Source organism: Diceros bicornis, chromosome 3, assembly GCF_020826845.1.
Source record: "Diceros bicornis minor isolate mBicDic1 chromosome 3, mDicBic1.mat.cur, whole genome shotgun sequence".
In the NCBI taxonomy this organism is placed as follows: Eukaryota; Metazoa; Chordata; class Mammalia; order Perissodactyla; family Rhinocerotidae; genus Diceros; species Diceros bicornis.
The window spans coordinates 53,462,115-53,483,279 of NC_080742.1; the positions used below are offsets into that span (position 1 = coordinate 53,462,115).

The window sequence follows — 21,165 nt, forward strand, 5'->3', positions numbered from 1 at the left end:
CGTCAGAGAAATCTTTTGAAAGGCAAAAATCTTTTATTCTTGTGACCCTTACAAAACACAAGGCCCTATCAGGTGGGCCCATTGTGCAGTGGCATTATCATGTTGAACGGTTCTGTTTGGTTTATACTTGCATTCGGCTGTCAATAGGATCTGATGAACAATTGCAGAGTAGGAAATACCTTTTAGTAGAACGTCTACATCTCGATAGAGTACCTTGCTCATTTGCTGCAACAGTTGAATTAACATTTATGGCTCACATTGATCCTCCTACCTACTATAATATATATGAGAAATTGAAATTAATACAAAAGCCATACTGCTACCAGTAAAAAAAATGTTAACAATAGTACCATGAAATATTATAGAATTGAAAACATGAGTCATTTTGATTCAAAATCCCTTTTGTGTACATGACTGACCTCAGTTGTCCCCTCTTGTCTTGTTCTGTTTCAGAGGTTGAAGGCCGCGTTGACTCACCACCCTGCTGCCATGTCCAATGGGAATATGAACACCATGGGACACATGATGGAAATGATGGGCTCCCGGCAGGACCAGACGCCGCACCATCACATGCACTCGCACCCACATCAGCACCAGACACTGCCAGCCCATCACCCCTACACGCACCAGCACCAGCACCCAGCACATCACCCTCATCCTCAACCCCATCACCAGCAGAACCACCCACATCATCACTCCCATTCCCACCTTCATGCACACCCAGCACATCACCAGACCTCGCCACACCCACCCCTGCACTCCGGCAACCAAGCACAGGTAGACCCTTTTCATGATCTGTCTCCTTTCTTGTTAATAGCACAGGCTCTAATGCGGGGATCGTGGCAGCAACCTTGTTTGACAAGCCCAGGTGTTCTCTCTGACATTCTGGGAGCTCTGTTGGTTTCCTGGGAGGTAATGGTGACCCATATGACCTACCAGATCACAGTTTCTGTAAATAATATGGTAAATTTCAGGTGTAGTCTCTAGGGGGGAAATATAAACTTCAAGTTTTCCAAAATCTACTTTTTCAGTGTGTTACAAAGGTAACCCTAAAAAACTAACACCAATGGGAGGATTAGGAAGAATTTAAGTGTGTGAAGAAGGATGTGAATAAAGAATGAGAGAAATAATTTAATTGTAACTGTAGTTCTAGCTGTGGTGGTTTATAACACCATAGAGACTCAATTTTGTCTCCTGTAAAATGGAAGTTAAATACAATGGGCAATCTTCTGAATAACAGTAAATGTTAAAAATCTAAAGAGTATCAACTCCAGGCAGACAAAGAGGCTTGGTAATGGATGTTCAGGCATAAGGTGCTGTGTAAATGGTGAAGAGAGGTGACTCATCCCACCCAATGTGAAATGCGTTGGAGGGAGCAGACGGAGAGCCAAGTTCTATAGATGATCAGTTCAAGAGAAGGGCCAAATCTCAGGGGTGGAGAGTCACCAGGAGTGGCTAGAAAGAAAGCCAGCATTTAGACTCAACTGAAAGAGGGTTGGGGGACCAGGCAGACGTTATGTCACCCAGCCCAAGAAGAGAGGCGGGTCCGTGTCCCCGAGTGAGTTTTAGTAAGTGGATGAAGGGTATGTCTAGGAGCATGGCTAGCTCTAGACACTTTGGATCTTCAAGGAGGATGACTTTTGTCAGTCCCCTCCACCCATTCCACACTGCCAGGTTCCAACCAGCTAGGTCAAAATGGTGTTGGAAGCTTGGGATCACCAAATAAGACTTATTCACCATCTCCTCCATCATCTGCCTCTTGGACTCCCTCCTCTAATACACACCAAACCTGGACAGCCATCCACAAAATAGGTCATCTGCAAGCAGCTCTCTAATCTATTCAGTAGATAAGCTTATTCATTAGGTAAGCTTATGTCTGCAAAGGTTCTTAGAAGTATTTTACGTAGCAAATAAGAGTGCAGGCTTTGAAGTAAGAAAACTTTAGTTCTTTTCCCACCTGACTTGCTGTGTGAGTGTGGTCAGTCGATTAAACTCCCTAAGCCTCAGTTTTCCCATCTGCAAAATAGGTAATAATAGAATAGACTCTTATGAGTATTAAATGAGAGAATGTCTGTAAAGCCCTCAGCACAGTTTTTGATACGTGGTAACCATGATTAATTCCAAACCGAAGTAATGTGGTAGAAGTTTAGCAAGTAGTTTGGCAATAAAATGCTATGCAAAGCACCTTTTTAGTCAAATGTCATAGCAGGACATGTATCTAGAAGGGAGAAAGAAAACTACAAGGTCCAAGATAGGCAAATAGATTCACACGTGTAAATACTTATTTTTTAAGGAAAAGGATAACATCAAGTTTTGGTTGCCTTTGTGGACAAGTTATTTCACAGACAAGTTTAACAGTTCGTTGAATATAAAAGCCGTTCATTAGCCAATTGCCCTCCATTTCAAGTCAGTAAGTAGCCAATTGTATATGCAATTAGTTAATTGCTATTATAATTAGCTGCACAAACAGTTTCTTTTTTATTCTATACTAAAAAGAAAGAGTCCAGGTTGGTCTTGTTAGATCTTTTAGACAGTGTTCAAAATGCCACTCTTAAATTGTATTAACTTGGCTGATTACTGAGATCTTATCATCTTGCTTAAGTGTATGATTATCAGAGCAGTAGGAATAGAAATAGAAATAGGTCCTTCCAACTCTGAGATTCTAAGATGACTTGGAATAAATTCTGTCTTTTTGAAATCACAAGTCATTATTTTTGATCAAAATTTTCAGAGTGCCTATGCCAACATAATTCCATTTTAAAAATAAAATGAGTAACAATAATGACCAGGAACACAAATTCCAGTCTTAGGGTTGTATTTGCAATTTCTCCTGACTTCTTGTGATTCTCTTGCATACAAGGATGTGATTTCAGAGACCTGGTGTCACTCCTCGGCCGCCAGGAATTTCTCTTAACCAAACCACACCTTGATCTCTGAACCTGAACTGAGCCTGAAACCACCACAGAACTTACTGCTTTGGTTAAGGCACGGGAATACTGTCAGCGGGTAAAGGTTGATTGAAGTCAGGATGGGAGAACACAGTATTGAAAGAGAGGTCCCTGCAATGGAGACTAAAACCCAGTTTTGCCTACTTCAGAGTCTTGTCTAGGGCCATTAGAGATCACTAATTCACAAAAAGAAATGGTGAAGGCAAAAACAGCCGAGTTAGTACAGTCCCTCCTAATGCTTGGCTTTGTGGTAGTCAGCTCAGAAGTTGGCATCTGAAACGATGAGTGCTAAACCTTTGCCAATAACCGGGATTATATCTGCAGCAGCCACTCTGGTGAGTAGGACCTTAGGCAATTTATTTTGTTACTCCTCTGGATCCGGAGGAAAGGAATCACCAACAAACGGTTTTAGAAAGTGTCTTTGCTTTAAATAAAATTACTGAGATGCAGTCCACCCTCAATCCTGAGCCTGATTCTTTTACAGTTAGTCATATAAGGTTTGAAAGAGTTTAGGATTGAAATATATCACCGTCAGTCAGCTGATGTCAACCAGTAGCCATTATTCGTGCGATTACAGTCATTCTGATTGATTTCACTCACAGGGTTGCAGTGTGGTAGAAAAGCTTGCTGAGATTCATTTTAAAAACTTTTTGCCTGTTATTTCTGCGGGTTAAATGTCTCTTATAAAACAACTTTATAGATATTACAGCCATAAGCCTGAGTGACTGAGAAATAAGAGGAGGAAAAAAAAAAAGCACCCTTTATTGAGAACTGAGAATGAAGAAAGGGGAATGAGTGAAGTTCATTAGGGAAAGCCTGAGGTGTCCAGACACGTAAAGAGTCCATCGTAGAAATTTCACTAGGTGTTGTGTGTCTGTCTCATGAAGGAAAATAAAGCGGTATGTGTGGGAGTCTCCAAAACCTCAGATATTGCTGAGCCTCATGCAGACCTTACAAGGAATCGATAAGCACAGTAACATTTTTTAATAAAGTGCTCCGCCACTCCTGGGATTTCCTTGTAATGTAAGTATATGGGATGCACAACCATCCCTCCCTGTCGCACAGACAGGGTGTGTAACGGGCCTCAGTGCTGCTTCGGACATCAACTGCATCCTTTCAAAGGCCTTGCTTCCCAAGCACCTAGAAAGGCCTCCTGGAACTCCCTCCACCTCAAAGCACTGAGGAGCAGGCAGACCCAACTGGAGTTTGCAGGCCCAGCTAGTCGCCTGCATTAAGATCCGTGAAATAGTGAAGATAGGATCTCAACTGCTTTCCGGGCTTCACAGGGTTCTTTTGATAGGAGTCACAGTGGCGATGATGTATCAGCGGGTGTGTTCTGGAATTACGGTTTGAACCATTAGAATGAAAGGAGCTCACAACCTGCCTGGAAGGAGTTTTCTGCAGATGACAGAAGACTCATCAATATTGTGACAGTAACCCTGACCTCTCTTTTTCACCTGTAGCCATATATTGATGCTTTAAAATTTTAAAGCGCACCTTAAGTAAAATTTTTTTGATTGATATCATAATTAGTTTATAACGTTGTGAACTTTTAGTTGTACATTATTGTTTGTCAGTCACCGTATGAATGCGTCCCTTCACCCCTTGTGCCCATCCCCCAATCCTCTTCTCCCTTAAGTAAAATATTTTTAACATCTGAAGGAGGAAAAATGTTTCCTCTGCTATGATTCAGTCAAATGCCTGTCAGGGAAAAAAATCTATTTGACTCTATTTTCACAAGTCATTCCTATATCTTGCCAAAATATCATAGAAGATAGCTCAACGACGCTTTTTCTTTTCATGAGCGTGATTTCATTGTTTATTTCATTCTTAGAAAAGAAGTATGATATGCTTACTAAAGCCAGTGGCTCTGTGCTTTGCATTTTGACACCAGCTTGGGTTTCTTCCCTCACCCAACATGTTCCTTCCCTCTCCCCATCACCCCCTCCCTCTCATTCCCAGCAGGTTTCACCAGCGACACAACAGATGCAGCCAACCCAGACAATACAGCCGCCCCAGCCCACAGGGGGGCGCCGGCGAAGGGTGGTGGATGAGGATCCCGACGAGAGGCGGCGGAAATTTCTGGAACGGAACCGGGCAGCCGCCACCCGTTGCAGACAGAAGAGGAAGGTCTGGGTGATGTCACTGGAAAAGAAAGCAGAAGAACTCACCCAGACAAACATGCAGCTTCAGGTGCAGGCCACTGTCTCTTTCCTCAGGACTCAAAGGCGCTGTGTACAGTTGGCATTTCCTGTCCCAGCAGGCACTTGTTGACCTAAGCAGTAATACCACACGTTAGCCCACAGAGCAACTGCAGCCTTCCTCCTCAAGCTTTATTAATTCTGGGACACTCTACAAAACAAAATAACCATCCAGTTTTAAATCAATCTGCCTATAAAGCTCTGAGGAGGGAGAACCTGCCCCACTATGTTATAGAGCTGGGAGCACAGGCTTTGGTCAGACAGAGGTTCAAACTCGTGTTCAGCAATGACTTGTGTTTAACCTCTCTGGCTCTCAGTTTTCTCATCTATAAAATGGGAATAATATCCTCATAGAGTTGTTGAGAGGAATAAATGAACTAATGTCTCCAAAGCAGTTTTTCCAGTGCCTGGCACATCATAAATCTTTAACTGAAAGGCAGCCCTTTATATTCACTGGGTGAGGAGATTGCTTCAACTTACACTAGGTTATCTATATTTTTGTTTAATGGAGGAAAGGAAGGTTTATAGTTATTATTTTGCTCTTTAAGAAAAGGAATGTTTCCGTCTCATTCTCAAACTCAAGATTTGAATTTTGCATGATTTTTGCTTTTCACGGGTGGCTCAATGAAGGACATTTTATAACAAGGCCACTTCTGGGAGTGTTTGAGAGAAGGGAAGGAAACTCAAGTACCCAGGGCTTCTCCAGCAGACTTCCTGCCATACAAATGATGCAGTTCAGGGCATCACTTTGTGTTCTGACACAAAAGGGAGTGTACTGTTCACCAGCAGAAAAAAAAGCAACTAAATGGGTATGTGACAAGCAGTCCAGAGATAGCAGTAAGAGTTGTGGATTATAGCCCAGTGCTTCCAGGAGCAGAGAGAATGGATGAACAGGAGAGGGAAGGGAGGAAAGATTGCCCAAAATAGAGAGAATCTGCACCTCTTTAGTTCATAGGTCACCATCACCTTCCCCTACCTGGTTCTCTGTGCATCCTTAGAAAGGAGCAATTAGGGTACCAAACCCCCAAAGCCTCTGTATATTCAATTCCATTAAATGGAAATGGCCCTGGGGTGTCCAGTGTACAAACTGAAATTATACAAAGAAAGTTTGGGATACGCAGGGACTGAATGTCATAATTTATGGATGTTCACTTTTTCCCCTAAATTTATCACTCTTTTGTTGGTAGACATTGGAAAGAAACTGGGAAACATATATAGCAGACATGGTGGAAATAAGATAATAATTCCTCCCACTAGCTTGTATGCTACAGGAGGTGTGGGCTGTGTCTTATTACCCTCTCCCCCCACTACCCACCCCCAGTTTCCAGTATAATGTCTGCTGCACGGTGAGTTCCTGAATGTCCGCACTCGATGTCTGCGTGTTGACCAAATGAATGAGCCCCCGTCTCTGGGGTGCCCCAGAACTGGCTGCCTGACCACTTGGCAAGGATGTGATTGACGGGAGTCAAGCCACAGTGGGATGGCTGGACTCACACACCTCAAAGTCACTGCAACTTGAAAGTCTTTAACTCTAGAATCTGGCAGGCACAGTAGCATGTGAGAAGCATTTGGTGGGACATAGATAAGCACTTTTAATATTAATAGTAATCATATGTTTATGTGTATTGAAAAATGCAACTGGAACGTCAAACCTTCAATTTCACAAATACTATTGGTAAGGATGAGATTAAATCATTAAAAAATGAGTTAACTTGTACAAACACGTTAAGTAAATAAAAGTTCTGGTGTATGTGGACCGAGCAAATATTGTAGCAGTGGTTCTGCATTGACTGAAGCGTGGGAATCTCCGGAATTTGCTACCAGTTCTGAGGTTTGCCAGAGGATTGTGAAAATGTACAGGTTTTCTCAATCTTGGCGCTGTTAACTTTCAGGCTCAATAATTCTTTGTTGTATCCCGTTCATTGTAGGTATTTAGCAGTATCCTTGACCCCTTACCTACTAGATATCAGTCACACCCTCTACCTCACCCCCAAGTTGTCACAATCAAAGTCTCCAGACATTGCCAAATGTCCCCTGTCGGTCCACAATCATCACTGTTTGAGAACCACTGCCTCAAATGAAAGAGCCGTGAAGGAGCCAGGAGTCAGCTGGCACATATCGGGTACCAACAAATGCTTAAATCAGTTTTAGCTAAAATGAGTCCTTGCAGAATTACTCCAGTACATTGACTACAGTCCTAGAGCATGAAAACATGGAGGATTCATAGCAGAGAGCCAGGAACTGTAAAGATGCTGGTTTACTTTGAGATCAGAGGTGTTCATTACTTGGTATATGCATATGTACTATCGCTTTTACAAAACACATAAGGTAAATTTACCCTTTACAAGACCCTAATCCATTCATTAATTTTCACGTTTCTTTAGAGCCAAAATGGCTAAGGAAAAGAGGTACTAGAATTCTAGCCCCTGAAAATCAGAAAAAAAATCCTATTGGGGCCATTCAACAGGCACCGATATTTTTGGTTCTTAAAGCAGTGCCAGAGGAAGGGACGGTCTCTGAAAAGACTGAATTGTTGGTGTTTTCCAACCATTCCTTTGCTTCAGAGGGACAGAAACCACAAGGGTTCCATGTTTTCTGTGATGCTGAGTGCTCTGCATCGTGCCTTGTGATGCTGGATAGGATATGCACATTCTGCTACCTTTGAATGACCCTTTCCCTCTCACTGGACCTTTGTCAAAAGAAAAAGGTGTCTCTCTTGAGGCTGGTCCAGTGAGCCAAATTTTAAGTAAACAGAAATGGAAGGTGCTAAGCAAACAAACTCCAGCCAAATGGAATATCCAAGGTCTGGATGGCCAGCTGCCACTTTTGAGTTGTTTTTCAGCATAGAAACTTCTAGTTAGACTGCAGAGTTTCAGATTGGAAAAATCAGACCTAAGAAAACAAAATCAAACTCTCAGACTTCATTTCCTAGTCTCACAACAAATCTCTACCCAAGAGGTCAACAGAGGTATAGGAATTGGGGGGAATTTAGAAACCACATGATCTGACATTTTATGCAGGGAGAAACTGAGGCTCAGGGGACATGAGGAGACTTCCCGGAAGTCACAGAGCCAGCAAGTAGCAGAGTAGCAGGATGAGGACCCAAGCAAGTCTTCTCTTGACCTAACCCACTGCCCTGTGATCTTTCATTCTAGAAAGTTCTTAAACTAAAGGAATCCACATTCTTTTCTCTGACAGAGTGGCTAAGATCAGCTCTAGATTCATCAACTGCTGAGGTGGTGCTCAGTGGATTGTTTGTGTTCAGTAGATGATATGGAAATCATCTGGTCACCCATGGAAATTATTGCTTTTCTTTTCTAGTGCAAAGACACATGGCCTAAGTTGCTGCTGAAATTTTAGACACATGAGCCCAGGTTTGGGACTTGGCAAGAGAATAGGCCAGATGGGAACTGTCGCTTTACAAATTGAAAGTCCTTTGTTTTAGAATGAACCAAACCTGGCCTCAGCTAATCTACCAAAAAAAAGTGGGGGAGGGGCTATAGTGCAGGGCCCATTTTGATAATTATTTTTTTGGCACAGACTACTGTTTGCATCAAAAAGCATTCTGGGTTTATCATATTAACAACACGACATCTCCAAAGCCAAAAACTGCAAATGTAGCTATTAGGGACCTCTTGGAGTGCCTGTTAAAGTCTGTTATTATAGTATTGAATGTCTCTATAGGGGTGCTACTTCATCCCAAGGCAACCTATGGGTTTAAGAACAGATTAATCCAACTGCATCTACCCTCCCACAGTCCCTATTTAAATGGCAAACCCAAACTAGTTTAGAAAAATGAAAAAATGAAGGGCTGATTTCAGCACGAGAATCAATACTGCTCATTAATACTTTGCTTTTGCAAAGTACTTTTATATGAAGACCTAGAACTATTATTATAATCTACACAGGGGAGTAAAAAATTGGAGATTTGCCTCAATTCATAAAGCAAGGTAATTCAGAGTAAGAAAATGCTGCCGGAAGTCCTGATTTCTAATTCCCTACCAGAGCTGCAGGGAACGTTTGATTTCTTTCATGTATTTTGAAACATTTGCTATCCGATTGTTGCTTCCAAAATGAATTCAAGGCGATTCTATTTATGTTTCTTGAAAAGGATTTTTATTTAAAACATAGTCTAGTATTTGTGCATTTCCTGCATCAGGCAGTCTATCAATATGAATCTCTAAGATGGTTACGCATGTGCACAGCCCACAATTCACTGCTTTCTCTAGGGCAGCGATTCTCGACCTTTCTTAACCCAAAGGCTCCCTTACAGAATCTGATGAAGGCTCCGTAGACTCTCAACAATATGGACACAAAATTTCAAGCTAAAATAAAACTATAAATGTTGTATTGGAATCTGCGCTGATATGATTTGAAAGCACAGGAGGTACTAGAACTGGCTCCCTTAGGAAATATAAGACTTGAAATATAAGCATATTTGAGAATACCAACAGTAGTTAACTAATGAATAAAAAATCAAAATCGAGTCCTTCATTAGATTATTAGGTAATTAGCTTTCTCAATAGAAGGCAACACAGAAACAGTCATAGAATAAAAAACTATCTTGCTGAAAGGAACTAGAGAACTAGTCCAACCATCTCGTTTTATACCAGGTTGTTGTGGCAATTTGGGAAGACAAACCCTATTATTCTCAACCCCCACTTGAGAGTTCCTTTTTCTTCTGGAAGCTGCCCCATGGATTTCTGTTGCTTCTGTGGCCATTAGACTTTTATTTAGTCCTTATCAGCATCATAGTTATGTGTGTATGATCTAAACAAGAGGCTGATTATTCTCTACAGAGAATATTAATTGGCATTCATTTTCCAACCGTAACACAGCTAAATAGCATAATGACTAACACATTACGTTAAGAAATATGTCCATATTCACATTTATCTTTACATGATGTTAGTTGTCACTGTACTCTCCAGGTTCCTACATTTTTACAGACCCTCACAAATCCTGAGGCCTCAGTTTCTATACTTACAACGTATTGGTTTATTAATAAAGTGCTTTGCTATCTGTAGACAAAAATGCCACTAAAGTCATCTTTTTAGTATGGGGCTTTGGTCGTAGACTGGGACACCACATACGCTGTTCATAGTGGTGATTGGTGCTGTTTTATTGTGGCCTCTCATGGAGGCAAAAGGTTTATTGTGAAATGGTTTGGGGTGTGCCAAGTATCGTAGGCAGTTAGCTCCTTGCAATTGTAGAAACCCAAAGAATGGAATTCAGAGTGTTTTCTTAAGGAAGGGGCAATGAACGCTTTGTGCCTGATGAACGCTTTGTGCCTGGGAGATCGAACACTGCCTAGAAAAGTTGTGACTGCCCAGGACATAGTGGAGGAAGAAATGGAGACTAAAATCAACTTCTCCAAGATGGCCACCAAGTAGCAGTTTTTTTTCTTCCAGAAGTATAAGAAAGCAAGAGAATCCTGTTTTGTTTTGTTTTGTTTTAAATACTTTACTTACTTCTTGTTTCCTAGGTCACAGTAGAAAAGCATGGCTGGATTCACTAAAAATTGGAGCTGGACTCCATTTTCTAAGAACCACTGTCTGCATTATCTGCAGCTGAGTTTCTCCTTGCGTGCAGGTGTCTCGCAGTTGTGATTTCAAACGAGTGTTATGTCTAGGGTTCAAATGCAAATAATATGACCTTTCATTTTGAGGCCAAAAAAATATATAGTATTCATACTTAGTTTTCTTTTCTTCCTTTTTTGTTTTGTTTTTGTTTGTTTTGTTTTTAGCCAGGGGTTGCCTTCTATTTAATCGTCTGAGAGTAACTTTCTTTTACACATGCTATTTCAAGCAGAGGGGCAGCTGGAAAAAGCAAAGAAGGCTGTCTGAATTTAAATAAGCATAAAATCAGAGAGGAAAGAATTAGTATTTAAGGCTAAAATAAACTGTCCTGTAAATAAAGTTGTCCCACTGACCCCAGAATTGACATGGGTCACTTTTGGCTTTGACAGGGCCCCTTATCAATCACACTCGTTTGGAGGGAGGTGCAATTTGCCTTCCTGAATATTCTCAGTTTTAAGAGCAATTTTCCTGTTCAATTAAGTGATTTATTCATCATTAATGCTAATTTCTCAGATAAGAATTTTTATTTGGTAAAGTTTGGAGGAGAAAGAGAAAAGCTCTTATAGATGAGATTTTCATTACTTTGTTATTTATGTTACTCAACATTTGATTGCTTATAATGTATTTTGCAAATGAATTTGGAAATGGGAGGTATTCTTTTAAACAAGTCTAAAAAAAATTTTTTTAATTAACTTCTAGAATCCCAAACTTACTTTTCTAGGTGATAAATACATGCCTGAAAAGCCAAGTTCATATTGAAAGTGTAGCTACGACTTAATGACAGCAATGTTAAAACCTCATTTTCTGTCTGCTTTTTTGTTAAAAGTCTCCTACATGTGGAATGTAATGCCAGGCAGCCACAAATGAACACTGACCAGAGAGAGGGTATTATTTATTACGACTGTAAAATGACTTATTTGAGATGATGCTATGTTCATAGTTTATTTTTATCAAGTGGAAACGCCTTGGAACTAACCATCTATTTACATTTATATTTGCAGACAACAGTGCCAGGTACATCATTCTACAAAGCTACGAACCTGTTTTTGTGAATTCCTACAGAAAGATTTGAGGCACTTATCTAAGTAAATAGCAAAAAAACACACACAATCCACAACACCCTGATAATGGATGGGGAAAAGAGACTAAAACTAGCCAAACTCGTTAATGAACCAATCAAATTAATTCCATCATGGCCCAAAACTTCATTGCCCCTTGCCTCCCTGGGCTGACCTCATCCCACCAGTAGCGGACTGACATTTGCTCCATATGCTTCCAGGCCTTCTGCCAAGTGGGCATCAAGCAGGGGGACGTGCTCTGTTGAACTAGAGCCCATTTGGAACTTTCTTTTGGGAAAGCTGATCGGAGATTAGTCAGCTTCTGCTGAGGGCATTTCAGTTTGAAGCCACTGTTCCTGCCACACACTTCTTTCCAGTGCCTGCCTCACATTCACCTTCTCCTCATATTCAATGTCAACCTGAGCTTGTAAGATAGCGTGAAGATGATTATTATGATAGCTGAATTTATTGAGGGCTTAGTATGTACTAGGCACTGTTCTGAGTCTTTTACATCTATTACCTCACTTAATCCTCACAACAACTCAAAAAAACTTTGTACTATTTTTATCCCCATTTTATAAACAAGTTTGCTGGAGCTCGGCTGGGTTAGTTACCTGCCAAGAGTCACCCAGTAAGTGTAGCATGGAGATTCCCACACAGGTAACCTGGCTCCAGAGTCCGCCACCTAAAGGGTGTGCTCTGGACTTCTAATAGCATTCAGCTCTTAAATTAAAACCTAGTCTCTTCAGAAAGCCCCTGGTAAATGTGAAGGCCAAACTGAAGGCAAGCTACAAATTTTCAGGTGAATCCCGTTAAATAATATTCTTAATATCATTCGGACAGAACAGAAAAGTTTGCCAGTTTGATTGTTGAAGGTGCACGGGACCTTAGGTTTGTATTCTCTGGTCTTCTCAACATGGCTTTGATATGTCTCTTTTCAGAACGAAGTGTCCATGTTGAAAAACGAGGTGGCACAGCTGAAACAGTTGTTGTTAACGCATAAAGACTGCCCAATAACAGCCATGCAGAAAGAATCACAAGGATATCTAAGTAAGTCATTGACTTTTTTGCTTTTTTTAGTCCAATTTTTTGCCACTAATTTTGCATTGGATTTTACTGAAAGAGCATAAGTAAAATGTAGATTGCACACCCGGGCAGATATCATGCTAGAATGCTTGAGTGGCTGCCCGACTACTGCACCAGGGGGAATCCTTCTTTTCTGACCCCTCCATCACCATGCCCACCACCTCCTGATAATTTCTGGCTAGACTTTCCCTGGCATTTCACATTGTAAAATCTGTAGCCAATAGGAAAATGGCCTACTGGAGCCCAATTGTGGTCTAGCAGTTTTCCAGAGAAATCCTCGGGATGGGAAACAGGCATTGGGTGAATCCCATCCAGTGCCTCAGGATATGTCGCATGTTATTCACTGGCCTGAAAAGCTAGTGATCTTATCTCAGTTTACCAGTACGTAAAGTGGACCCCTTTCTCTAGACCCCAATTTCTGCGCCTGGAGTGTCAATCGATTAAATGCTAGTTGCGTAGGGGATGGCGGGAGGAGCAAGGATTCATGGCTGAAGGTCAATTTATTTTCAAATAATTTTTTAGATTGAGCAACACAGATTCTCCCACCACATGTGAGTATTTTTCCACATTTGATATATTTGAAAGTACAAGATGGGGAAGTTCACGTACCAAGACTCCAACACATCAAACCATTTCACTGATATAGAAAGCATGGCTTTGCTTGTAGTTATAAACTGGGAAGGCATAGCTTAGTGATACAGTTTAAAATTAAGTTTTGAAAATAACCTCCAGGAGAAAATGTGTAAAATTCTTCTATTTCTAGTAAATGTCTAGTACTATTTTTCTCAGTGGTCCACAAGTCTACCCAAGAAAGAGCTATATTGGTGTGTGTGTGTGTGTGTGTTTTTTCCTAGGTCCGGAGAGCAGTCCTCCTGCAAGCCCTGTCCCAGCTTGCTCTCAGCAGCAAGTCATCCAGCATAACACCATCACTACTTCCTCGGCAGTCAGCGAGGTGGTAGGAAGTTCCACCCTCAGTCAGCTCACCACCCACAGAACAGACCTGAATCCCATTCTCTAAAATCCACGGGTCAGACCTTGCCTCCAAGAAGAGCTGTCGCATATTATGCGTCCTTTCTTTTAAGGGCATTTTTAGAATTAACTCAGACCTGGAAGACTCCTCAGCCCTTCAAAGACTGGCTTTCATTTTTATAGTTATTATGGAAATGTTGTCTTTTATACTTAGTTATATAAGAAAAAAGGGAGTTATGCAATTGATATCTATCAGCTTGGGAAATGCTTTGGTGCTTTTCTCCAATTTTCTGGTACCAGTTACTTGTTTATAAACTGAACTCTTTCTGTATATAGTCATGGTTTCATTTTTATCAGTCCAACCCTTTGCCTGAAACATTGAATCTTGTTAAACCGCAGCTTTTAGCCAAAATGAGGCATACGTAGATGTCGAGTAAATGGATGCAAGGTCGCTGGGTGAGAAGTCTGAGGACATCATGACACATGTTGAGTTTGCGCTGTGATGTCACCAGAATCCCAGATAAATACAGAGCCTTTTCCACAACTTTTTCCCTTACTATAAAAAATTATAAGATCCATTGACGTCCAAATAAAACCACCAAGCATCTCAACACCTCTCCTCCTCCTTTGGTCCACTTCCTCGATGCCCAATTTTCCTCTCCATTTCCACTTTTTCCTGGGCTCCCTGTTTACTTCATTTTTACTTTCTTCTGTTTTATTCTTTTCCCGCTTTAACATTGCATGTAAAGAAGAAAATAATGTTTAAAGAAAAAAAAAGCAAACCTCAAAAATGTGGATCTAGCCATTGCTTCCCTTGCCCGTGACCCACAGCTGGAGTTCATTCAACTCTTGCTTTTTATAAAATAGTAACCAGGAGATGTTGAATGTGCCTGATTTAATGTTTCTAATAATCAAGCAAATAAAAGTTGGCTTAGCCATCAGTGAAGCACTGGTGAATGCCAGCTGTGGAGACACTAGGGAGGGGAACTTTGTAAGCCTCGATTGTGAAAGTCCAAATTATGATGCGGGCTATAACATCACACCCTCGAATTACAACTGGATTTATATGGCCTGTCTATAATGTTGAAAATCCACGTACTATATAATAATTCAGAAGGGCTCTATTCACTACACAGATTACGTTGTTCAATCATCAGCTGCTAATAGCCTAAGATTTATTATTATTTTTTTTTTCTTAAGCCTATGGAACCAGCTTTGCTGTTCCGGTGGGTAAAAGTAGACGAACTACTGGACAAACAAGAGAGAAAGAAAACCTAATGTTTCCATAGGGGTGCTTTCAGCCTTCCTACAACAGTTAACGCACTCTTTGGCTGCTGAAAGAATCCCGTGGATATGGCTACTCCACTCTTCTGAACAATTCTGATTTATATTTTCAACAGCTTTCGCGGACTTGCCCATTATGAAAAGCAGATAGTCCCCAACCACAGTTGTGCCTCCTTGAAACAAGCCATTCTACTGTGCTAATGTTTTCATATCACATCCCACAAATAACAGGGGCTAATGTTTCTCTCTAGCAGTCTAGACAGGTGCTGGTGTTTCATCTCCATTTGAATGCTTGACCTCCTAACATGAGTGTGCGAGTGTGTGTGTGTGTGTGTGTGTGTGTTTTCATGGGATTTAAAAGAATAGTATTTTACAAAAGGTGTAGCTTTTATAAGAGTTCAGAAAAGGGAAAGATGTGTTTTTTTTTCTCTAACTATAGTGTAAGAATGTATTTTGGAGAAAAGAAATATGAGGGTCGCGAAGCATGATTTTCATAACTAGTTTCAGTTTTATCTAATAACTTACTTTTTAAATCAATATTTATCAACAATCTTTTCCTGTATGCAGTGCTTTCAAAAGAAAGTTTTTGAGTATCCATTGAAACTCATAACTTGGATATATGATCTAAAAATCAAAACAAAAGCAAAAAAAAAGAAAAGAGAAAAAAAGAAAAAAATGCAAATGAAAAGGATTTTCTATTATATTTTAGACAAACATATCATTTTTAAGTATTTTAAATACTGAATTCATAGTTGTTTTGTTTTGTTTTGAATCCCAGCAGTAACAGCTGAACAGTTTAACCTAACTGGCTTCCTAAGAATATTTAAGATTTAGCTAAAAAATAAGTTAACATTCTAACCTCTATTTTGAAATCAAAAATAATTTTTTCAAAACTCCTTTAGGACCATCTATGTGTCCCCCTAAAAAGGAAAAAAAAAACTCATTGAAATGTTTGTTTTTTTAAAATTTTTTGTTTAATTTTTTGCTTTAAGTAAACAAAAACTTTTCTTTCTTTACTGCATGCATAGCACTTAATGAAATGTGATTTTTAAAAAATCCATTGGTAATATCAATGTCCAGGGAGTGGGCTGTCACTAAAATTATGGTTTACTTCTGTTCCACCTCTTGATTGAAATATTTAGTTGTTAAACCGAAAGCCTCTGCAGTTAAGAACTTGCCTGAGTTTTCTTAATTCAGCAACTTGACAGTTTGACTGATGTGCATTATATATAGCTCAATTATGTCTGTTTTTTATGCTAAGTAGGCAAACCAACCACACACGTTAGCAAACGGGCCTCAACGTATAATTAGAATAAACTGTCTTCTTGTTATCCTCAGGCCCTTAGGTATATTCATTAGCAGTATGGAAATACAGTCAATGGAAGATGCCAACTAGTTGTCAGAGCTTCTTGAAATCCCGAACTGAAAGGCTCATTGGTCAAATGCAATGCTTGGCTTATCAATATTAAGTATTTCACTTGAAGGCCCAGACTTCACCAGACCGTAGAATAATCAGTCTACCTGAAAACCCCTCCTTCTTGCCCTACTCTTTTTCCAATCTCGGAAAATATCTTTCTACCCCATTCTCCTGTCCCACTCAATTACTGGGTCATCCATCTGTATTTTCACAAATCAGTTGTAATGACCTTCACAGCACCCATTCTGAGGAGATTGGGGCCCTTAGCACTGCCTCTCCTCCTTCACGTGTGTTTTTTTTATCAGTAGGATCTGCCTCCGAAGTCACTGCCAGCCTACCTGGAAACTTCTACAGTGCCTCCCCTGCCTTACTTGTTAACAACTTAGATAGGTACACCTGATAGCATATCTACCAGGTGACTCCTCACCTAAATTGAGGCATCCACATCTTAATTGTTTCTCCTTAAGACATTTCTTAGCGTCTGCCGGAACAGGTATGGTGAAAATCCTAGCCATGGATGAATGTACTCATTTTAAAGGCTGGTGTTAGGTCGAATGCCTTCCCTTTACACTCTCATTCATCCCTCTCCTACCTCCACATCAGTGTACGCGAGTCACAGTCTTAACACGGCCTGTGGGAGATGAGCAGTGTGTGTGCTGTCACTGCATGCGTTGTTATAATTAGGGTGACTTACTCGGAGCAGATGCTCTTTGGAGCCTATCCGGTCAATGAAATCCAATGCAGCGCATGTTCTGAATAGAGGGGCGTCAATGGTGAATGTTCAGGTGGTTGTTGCCTGTTAGTTAAGAATATTCTAGTGTGTTAGTTGAGTTTGTCATTAAAATCTTAAACCAGCTGCAGTAAAAAACCAGCCTTTGGCTGGGGGGTTTTAAGCATCAGTAACTGCTATAAAACTAGCCATCCAGTTAGGATAGAATGTGCTTATTTCTGGTTAATAAAAACCATCTAAGAAACTATATATGTATGTATGTGTGTATACAGTGGAATTCAAGGACCAAAGCAAAATTTGAACAAGAATCTATTAATTTAGAATTTTATAAGATATTTATTAATAAATGTTATTTTTAAACATTCCATTTGAACAGTATTCTTCTGTAGGATCTACTTGTTTTTAAAGTATTAGTTCATAATAAACTACTCTAGTTGTGTGTATCTTCATTTTTCAGGGTTTCAAATGGCTATTCTCCATCATTTGGTGGAAATGTTTGCTTAGATCTCTGTGCATAGAAGTTTCAAGGATTTTTATTGCTCTGTGAGTTATTTTTTAATCTATGTTCTGAATAGTTTTTTTAAACATTTATTTCTTTTTTTCATTTTTAAAGTAAGCTCTTTCCTTTAGGAAGCAGAGTTCAGCTAAAGGGAATCAGTAACTATAACTGGAACAGCTTTCTTGTAAATGTGTAAAAACAGCTTCTTCTCTGCTTCTCTCCACCCCACCCCAATTTCCCAGAATGCCTTGCACTATTCAGCTTCCTCAGTGCCCTTTTTGTCCCTTCCCAAACAATGTGCAGTAGCTTTAAGCCACTCAAGCTCCATTATGCAGTATATCTGAGAAGGAAAAGGAAACAACCCATTTAAATTTGAATAAAACCGTGCCTATGCGAACAGTAGCAATTTAGAATCTCCTGCTTTTAAAATAATTTATATTTTAAAATTGCACTTTAGCTTTTTTGATCCCTTTCCATTACTCTTGTTCTCTTTCAGACCTCCTCCCTGTCCTCACAATTGCCTTTGCTCTCCCCTTTCCAGCTCTCCTACCCTTCCTCTAAGGCTCTGAGCTGCATCATTTAAAATACTTTACAGAATCTTTGCACCAGGTACATTTGCGTGCGTTCCTCAGTAGCATAGCAAAGACGTGTTTCTCACATCAGCCTAGATGAAGCCTGCTACGAGAATACCAAGGAGAAGAGCCAGTTTATACTCATTATCCCTTTATTCATAGCATGTTTTTTTAAAATGTTATATTATGCAACAGATGTGAGGCAGCAGCTACGCTACTTAAGAATTTTCTATCTCATCCTCCAAGCCAAAGTGTCCTGAATGAGCCAGGAGAATTATTCTTTTGTGCATCGTGGTGCACGTTGGACTATTGTCCTAGCCATCGTCTCTCTAAGGCTGCTGAAGTAACAGTGGCCCTATCTATTTCATTCTTAGTTCTCAAAAATACAATGTTGCCTTGTAACAAAATTAGGGACAGCACCTCTATTTTACAATTATAATCTAAGAAAGGACAAGAAGACACTGAAGCAATAAACTTATAAGTAAAATCCAATACCAAAACAAAGAAAAAAAAAAAACCCTAGCTTATCATGTGAAAATGAAAAAGTGTATGTCCATTCAAAATATTTTACTATTTCTTGTGGAGTTTTTCAGTGGTGTAATGCTTATAGCCAAATTGCTTAAAGAGTGTTTATATATTTTTTTCCTTATAAATCGTCTATTTTTTAAAAAAAACTATTTAACCACAAGTTGAAGAGAGGGGTAAGGCCAAATTGCCAGCATTTGTTAAAAGATTAATATTCTTAAGTGGCACTCTGATACCTTTCCAAGCTTATCATCAGAGGGGAATCAATAATTATCAACTGTTATGGTTAGACCAACTTATAATATCTAGCTCATTAGAAGCCAGGATTTAGAAAGCTCTTCTTAAGCCATTTAATATTTTCTTACGTTGAGTTTTGTATTATAGAACTCTATAGGATTTTTTTTTTTTAACAGAATCATTTTAGCCTCAGGACTGAGAATGTGGAACCTGAATAAATTAGCTTTAAATACACCATTAAAATCTTATGCACAATAAGCTCATTAGATTCTAGTTTGCTCCTTTAGAATACCAATGCTGTAGACACTACAGGAGATAATGAATGGTATCAGCAATGCTGAATTGGAGGGGGATTCAGAAAAGGACCCTTCCCAACCAGCCAGCCAGTAGAAAAGAAGACCTACTCACCCTCTTTCCTTCTACCTTCTGCTAAATCACACTTGCCTCATAGAGAGAGGAGTTCTGCCTTTGAGGTTTGTCTTGGAGAAAAGATAAGCTTGAAATGTTCTCCCTGGAGAGAACATGGGGTTTGGGATATTCTGAAAAGGCCCAGAAAAATGGCTCAGTTGAAACACAATGTTCTAGGACAATTGCAGTATAAATATTGTCCAAAAATAGAACTAAAACAGAAAAGTTTAGTATTGTGCAAAGTGTTAACTAAGGAAGTCCCAAAAAAGGTGCTGTCACTTTAAGTTCTGGACTGGGGGTTGTTTGTAATTGTAAACAGCAAAACATTTGTGTTTGTTTGTCTATTTGTAAAGCAACCACCTTCCTTATTGGAAGGAGAAAAACATTTGGGGGTACATACATGTAAATACTCGCTGCAGCATTTAATATGTTTAATTTTATGTTAAGCTTTTTGTTGCATCGTGAACACATTTATTGTTACCAATGGACAATGAGTTCATTAAGACTGTTCAACTAGGTCAGATTTTTACATCTCTTTCTAGCAAGAAGAGACAAGATTTTGTGCATTTGTACAAATGTTAATAATATCACTGCAATTCCAATATAATAAAGCACTCAAATGCAAATAATATACGTAACCTTTGTATGTTGAAATTTGGGTTTGGGGATAACGGCATCTATTCTGCACATGATCTCATTCATACCTTGTAAATCAAAACTTACTCTTTCAGGGTCATCATTATCTAGGGACAAAAGGAGGTGAGATTTTCTCCTTCCCAGACCATCACTATATTCCCACTGCCTCTTCCATCCAACTTCCCAACTGAGGCCACTAGTCTAACACATTTACAGTGGGTTGGCCACACAACTAAACTTCACTTTGGGGTTAGTAGATTTTAACAGTCAATACATACAGCCAGCATGAATTCATGTTCAGGTTAAGTCTAGGAACCAAGAATCACGTGCTGGCTACTCAGGCAATCAAATCCTGGAGTTTTTTTACTTGACCTCCAGAGAAGTCCTAAGGACAGTCTTAGCCCGTTTGTGCATGCATTCTTCTAGATATCTCTCTACCTTCTTCTTCCTTCCTTCCTCTTCTTTATTTTATTATTTTTTTAGTCCCTCTCCTCTTTCTCTTACACACAACATCTGATCCATCAGCATGGCCGGAATCCAACCATCATTTATCACCAATTTTACTGTTACAGCTCTGTCCAAACTACCAGTATCTCTCATCTGGATTGTTACAACACTCTCCTAAATGGCAGCCAGAGGTAGCTGCCATTCCTTTGAAAATGGAACTCAGACCATGTTCCTATACTGCTCAAAACCCTACAAGGACTTGTCCCCTCATTCAGAGCAAAAGCCAAATTCCTCACTACCAGGTTCTACAAAGGCCCTATATGACCCACCACCCTGACCCTGCTTATACCCTGAGCTCACCTCCTACCGTTTTCCTTCCCCCTTATACCTCTTCAGCTCCGTTAATATCTTTGAGGTTCCTCAAACATCCCTCACACCATCTACCTGAGAACCTTTTCACACACTGTTCATTTCATCTGCCTATTCTGGGTAGAATTGAAGAATATTCTGTCCCCAAGTGCCAGCATAGCTTACTTCCTCACGCTTCCCTATCACTTAAGCCTTTCCTG

At 39.9% G+C, this 21,165-nt stretch overlaps 1 protein-coding gene across 2 annotated transcripts in view; it reads left to right on the top strand.

The window, feature by feature from the left end:
• The window catches only part of CREB5 (cAMP responsive element binding protein 5), a 390,112-nt gene extending 369,769 nt beyond the window's left edge, over nt 1–20,343 (top strand). Inside the window, exons 8-11 of one of the 2 annotated variants that reach the window (XM_058527570.1) lie at nt 454–777; nt 4,911–5,141; nt 12,728–12,836; nt 13,727–20,343. In XM_058527570.1, coding sequence (XP_058383553.1) covers nt 454–777; nt 4,911–5,141; nt 12,728–12,836; nt 13,727–13,890 — 828 coding nt within the window. In that variant the 3' untranslated portion in view covers nt 13,891–20,343. The remainder of the gene's footprint in view (nt 1–453; nt 778–4,910; nt 5,142–12,727; nt 12,837–13,726) is intronic. The other variant, XM_058527577.1, reaches the window with a different exon arrangement.
• Nucleotides 20,344–21,165: the final 822 nt, after the last annotated feature.